Raw genomic sequence first — 5,879 nt, 5'->3', positions numbered from 1 at the left:
ATTGGAACTTTTGAGAGCCGTAATGCTCCCTACAATGCCATATGTATGATGTATTTGATTTTGTAAAGAGAGGGTTGATGGAAAATTAACGATTTATATAACATGAAATTGGTGTCACTAAATTGTTTTTCAAAAAATCATAACTGATGATTGTGTTATTTGTAATAAAAACAACATATTAGTAAAGTTATTTTTAGTCAAAACACGATGGATGAGAATGGATCAAGTGATTTTGATATTGTTACTATCGAAATGGACAGGCGCATCAAAGCGCGCTCTCATGTTGTAGTGGGCTCTATAGTGTTTGTTGATCAAGTGCATGTGCCGTCTTCCTTTTTTCTTCTTTTAGTTGTAATAAACTCAAGTATGCTTACCAATATCAACTCAAAAGGGAGCACGAGAATCATGTAATCTCATTTGAAGCAATATATATACGTATTTGGTGGCGATTTCCCGCCCGGCCGGTGATAGCCTGAACAAGAAAAAAAATGTATAATGTCCTCGCGACCGTGTGCATATCGGATAAAGAAATTTCTAGAGTAAGGGGGCCATCGCCCCCTGCCTTAGGAAAACTTAGTCACTATGAACAAGAACAAGGGGTGCAAGGTGACGTTTTGCCCTAGGGTCCCCGAAATCTATGGACCAGCCCTACAATCATCTTCTCGAAACTCGAAAGGATATGCACAGTACCCGCGATGGTCCTCGGTACGGTACAGCAGAGGCTTGAAAGTCGGTGGCGGCAACGTCAGGAGCTTCATCCTATCGACAAGACCCTCACCCACGGCGGGATCGTGAGTGTCATTTGCTGGGCCAAAGAGGTACACGGTGGACGGGAAGTACCGGTCCACCGTGTCGGTGCCCACCGTGAGCAACCATGGGTCGGCGTTGAGGACGGAGGATGCAGCCGGGCCGCGGTTGTCGGCGCAGACAACGACATGGACGCCTTGCTGCATGGCATTGAAGCTGCTGATGCCGATGGAGCTCTGGCCGTATGTGGGAATGTTACTGGCAGCGAGGGACAACGATATCACGTGCACGACGTCCGCCACCGCCTCGTCGAAGGCCCTTAGCACTGCTACCTCGGGGCAATCTCCAGATTTTCTGCACACCTTGTAGATTGCCAGGTGGGAGTAAGGAGCCACGCCGGAGGCGGTGCCGCTGGCAAGCCCGTTGATGGAGACTTGGTGACGAAGTTACCGACATCGGTGGTGGCCACGTGCGTGTCGTGGCTGTGCTCCGTGTCGCAGGCCAGGGTGATGAGGTCATCGTAGGGGACGTACATGTTCTTCTCCCCAATCAAATTCTTGTTGCACTTCATGGTCGGATGGCACGACCTCTTCCAGAACGGCGGCGGCATGTCCATGAACCCAGCGTCCTCCAACGACGGGTGGGTGTCATCTATGCCATGATCGATGACACCGATGATCACCCCTTGGCCGCCGTTGCCGGGCCATTTGTTGGGCGACTCGCCCATGTGGTTCGGTAGGCCGTGGAACACAGGCGTGTGCGTCGTCTGCTCGCGGTAGATTTTGTTGTCGAAGGAGAGGATGAAGCCTGGCTTGGTGGGGACCTCCTTGAGCTCCTCCTCCGTCAGCCACGCGGCGAAGCATGTGAAGACGGTCCGGTATGAGTAGAGCAGCCTCAGCTTGCCTTGTGTCGTCATTGCCGACGGTAGGAAGGAGCTGCAGGGCCAGTCCACTAATTTTGGAGGCCACAGGGCGACAAGCAATCCTTGTTGATGATAGATCTTTCCTAGGGTCAAGGGGGCCACCCCCCCCCCCCCCCCCCCCCCAAGAAAATTTCATAATGATGTCTCTAATATTTATGCAAAAATTGTAATTATTAATCAGAATTTAAGCATGACTATTATTTTTGGGGCCCTCAATGATGATTAGTCAGGATAGCATGCCTGACAACTGAAAACAGAGGAAGGGAATGGCAGGATCGGAAGAAGAAATTCCAAATGTCGACTATGATTCATCATGAAAAATAGGATCAGATTTCTTACTTTCCGTGAGTGACAGCATCGTGCCCTTGATTACTTGAAGAATCCATCTCCGACTTGTATTGATTGTTGTACTGTTCAACTGGAGTATTCCTTCACTTTTCAATTGGAGAACTGTTTAATTGGATTGGAGGAGAATTTGTCTGTGTTCTTCAACCTCTTTCCCTGTTTCTATTTTTTACTGGCGGCAGGTCATATTTTGGCGTGCAGCTGTATATGGTGGGTGTTTTTCCGCGCACTATGTTATCTCCTATTTTCTGTTTCTTTTCAATTGCATGTATTATGGAAGGGATCAAGGGAACCGGTACATAGTGTTAGGATGATCTCCAACGTGGTCGAACCCAACGGATCGAGCAAGACCCTTTGACCTCGTCCGCGCCCTGATCGGGGGCGCCCAACCGCATCTCTAGTTGGTGGACCACTGTCGCTTGTGCTATATATATAGAGTGGTAGGAGCGGTGGCACAGATCACGAGGTTGACTGGAGTGCCACTCGCCCCACTAACAGACCTACCAATCTAGGTCTGCACAGTGCCGACGGGAAGCTCCGCCGCCATCACTTCCTCACCGACGCACCGCCATCGCCACCATCACCATGTGGACGTCGGGAGGATCGTCCTCCAGTAAAGGAGAAGGTACACATCTCGGTGATCTCAAAGTACTACTCGGAAAGATCTAGACTAGTGATCCCAGGGATTTGACATTGGTATCAGAGCCACTAGTGTGTAGATCTTGTGTTTTTTTCGGGTAGAAAAGAAACAGTAAATGAAACCCTAGTTCATCCCTGTGACCAAACCCAACCCAAAGAAAAGGGAAAAGAAAGTTTCCTACCGGCCGGGGCCTTGGGCTCGCCGGCGAGAAAGAACAGGGGCAGTGGGGCCTCCCCACCGCCACCGCCGATAGTCACCGGCTGTTGCTGTTGCAGGCAAAGAACTGCGCCACCTCTGCGCCGCTTGACGGCAACGCGCCCACCCTCGGGTGCACGCGCCGCCGCCAAGAGGAACAGGGGGCGCCGCCGCTATATCTCCTCGTCGCCGTCGTTTTATTTTTTCGGTGGAGATGTGGTGGTGGGAACAGAGGAGAGAAAGCAAGGCTCGACGCCGGTGCGTGCTCGCGCGAGCAGCTGCCGCCGCCACAGAGAGGCAAACCGCCACATAGAGGCGCGGGGGAGACTCGCGGGGTGTCACCGGCGAGTATGCCGGGCCGCGGGCGCGAGCGGGAAGTGGAACCTCCGCGCCGCCGCCGTCGAGCGAGAGCTACAAAAAGAGGAGGTGGGGAGGAGCCGGGCCATGGAGACCGGTACAGAGAGGAGCGGGAGAGCCGCCGCCGCCGGAGTGTACAGAGGCTCAGGAAGCCGGCGGCCGCCGCCACCCGCCGCCGGCAAGCCGAGCACGAGGAGGCGTCGTCGCCAGCCGCCAGAGAGGAGGCGCGCGGGGCAGAGAGGGTGGCCAGGGGGAAATGACTAGGGTTAGGGTTTTTGGCCGGTTGGCCATCCTCTTATACCCGTTGATATCGACGGTGGACCGTCGAATTCAATCCGCCGGCCAGAGAGCTATGTCGCGTGGGCACCGTGGCCAGGCCGCGTCGGCGCCATGAGCTATGTCGCGTGGGCACCGTAGCCAGGCCGTGGGCGGGCCGCTGGGAGGCTGTAATATCCCAGGATTTGGGGTTACAAAAATAGAGGAAACAAATGTGTGCATTGCATTCATGCATAGAAAATCTGGGGAATTTTTGCGCTTTAAAGTAAAACAGTCACAGTAACTGAAGTTTCACTTGACCTTGGTGGAACTGAAGTAGCTCATCAAGTCAAGTGTTATAAACCTCAATGTGACCTTTGATAAAACCTTGTTTTGGGTAGAGATGATTTGATCTAAGGGGTTATATCAAATAGAATTAAAACTAACACAACAACACTTTAATCAATGATCCATTGCTTGATCTTATAACAGATCATACTATGGTAATCCTTGCCATAACATAAGAACATCTGTTTAATTACAAACCAAGTAACAATAAAATGGAGAAACCATTCTTGACTTATCTTTTCCATGTCTTAAACTAATCCTTGATCCTACCATGAACCTCAAGGTATTCATTCTATTTCAATCTTGGAATCAAGACAAGGAGATCAACTCTAAAAGTATATATTCTTCTCTAGTACATATTATTATGCATCAAACTTAGAGAAGTGAGAGTTCTGTAATTATTAGAGAAGTCATGTCCAACTTAGAGCTAAACTTGGATATACATCCATGCATCCAAATCCTTATCTTTAAGAAGAATCCTAGGATATTATTCAAGACAATTCCTAGAGAGAGAATCTATTAATGTTAAACATAGATATTGATGATCACATCATTATCTATGGAGCCTAACTTTAGGTTAGTATTGAAGTCCTTCCCGAATGAGAGAAACCAAAGATACCAATACTAGCTTTACCTATTTAAGGAATCAAGGACAACCTTTGAACTAAATTATTAGGAGGTAAACCATTTCATCTTGGAATGGTGAGATAACCAAATACCAAATGGAATAAGACTATACCCATGAATTAGTGATATAAGGATAGGACTAATCCAACTAATTTAGACAATTGAATCTTTAGCTTAGCTACTTAAATAAATATCAGGAGTACACCATAAACCCTAGAATAACTATTCCTAAATGAGAGAGCTCAAGCTTTGGTGTTATACTCAAGATAGATGAGGCAACAATTGAAATGAAGGGAGAGAATTATCCATATGTCCTGATGATTAAATCACCATTCCTTAAGTAGAACTATAAGTTATTATCTCAGGCATTTTCCTGGGATATAAATTATTGAGGTAACCATATCCATTCATGATAGTATAAGAAAGAAATCATATCTAGTTGATTAAGACAATACTTAATCTTAGAAGTGAGAAACCCATTCCATGAGAGATAACTTAGGAAGCCAAACCTTGATCATTATAAATTGAGTAATGATCATAAACCCTAAGAACTTGAGGTAGAAGCCATTAAGAACAAGTTGATCATGTCTAATCCATGATCGAACCTTGGATATATATATTTACCAGTTAAACCCTAGTGGGTTAAGCAGATATAATCCAGCACATGAAATCATAGGGAGAACACTAGTAAGCAATCCTAGATTTATATCCCAATCCTCACTTCTGAATCACTGGGTGATCATAAGTAGAATCTTACAAATCTATAATTCAATTGTTCTTCAATTCATGAAAAGAAAACCTTAGCCAACCCAATATGGTGTCATCACCCACATAGACTATATCTCAACCTAACTATGTATCCCATAGTGAGTAAACCATATTTCCATGTTCCAAGCTTAATTAGAGTATTACTTGGTAATCAGAGATGTACCCAACTATTGTTTCCAAACACATACAAATCATTTGGAGAGGAATAAGTAATACTTAAAGCATTTAAGTACAATAGTTTAATAAATCAATACCAATGATTTTAGAATAAACCCAACTTAATTTTTAAAATCTTAAACATATTTGGCACATGAAATCATGATCATAAAGTAACTTCTCAAATGAGAAACCAAGTTATTATTAGCTGATAAATTATTGACTTACAAATAAATACAAGATGATATCTTCACCATCACCAAAATATTATCTAAACTTCAAAATTATTATTTGAACACTAAAAGATGTGAAATAGAAATAATCTTTATTATGTCACATATTTAAAATTTAGCCAAATAACCAAGGCACATCTAATAAGAATCCTAATTAAACTAGGGATTTATTATCATCTGATAATTGGATTCATCCATTTGAATTCATTCAAAACTGATTTGAATTCAAACTAAATATATATATATATATATACATAGATAATGAAAAAGAAATAAGGAAAAGAAA

At 45.1% G+C, this 5,879-nt stretch overlaps 1 protein-coding gene across 1 annotated transcript; it reads right to left on the bottom strand.

Annotated features, from left to right (window-relative positions):
- Positions 1-635: 635 nt before the first annotated feature.
- LOC127347453 (subtilisin-like protease 4) lies at positions 636-1,663 on the bottom strand. The gene is made up of 2 exons (XM_051373637.1): positions 1,182-1,663; positions 636-1,101 (listed from the first exon to the last, which is right to left on the bottom strand). Exons 1-2 carry the CDS (start codon positions 1,661-1,663, stop codon positions 636-638), a joined length of 948 nt encoding a protein of 315 aa, XP_051229597.1.
- Between the last annotated feature and the right edge of the window lie 4,216 nt (positions 1,664-5,879).

The sequence above is a fragment of the Lolium perenne genome, chromosome 4 (genome assembly GCF_019359855.2).
Source record: "Lolium perenne isolate Kyuss_39 chromosome 4, Kyuss_2.0, whole genome shotgun sequence".
In the NCBI taxonomy this organism is placed as follows: Eukaryota; Viridiplantae; Streptophyta; class Magnoliopsida; order Poales; family Poaceae; genus Lolium; species Lolium perenne.
This window is presented reverse-complemented; position numbering and strand designations above follow the sequence as displayed.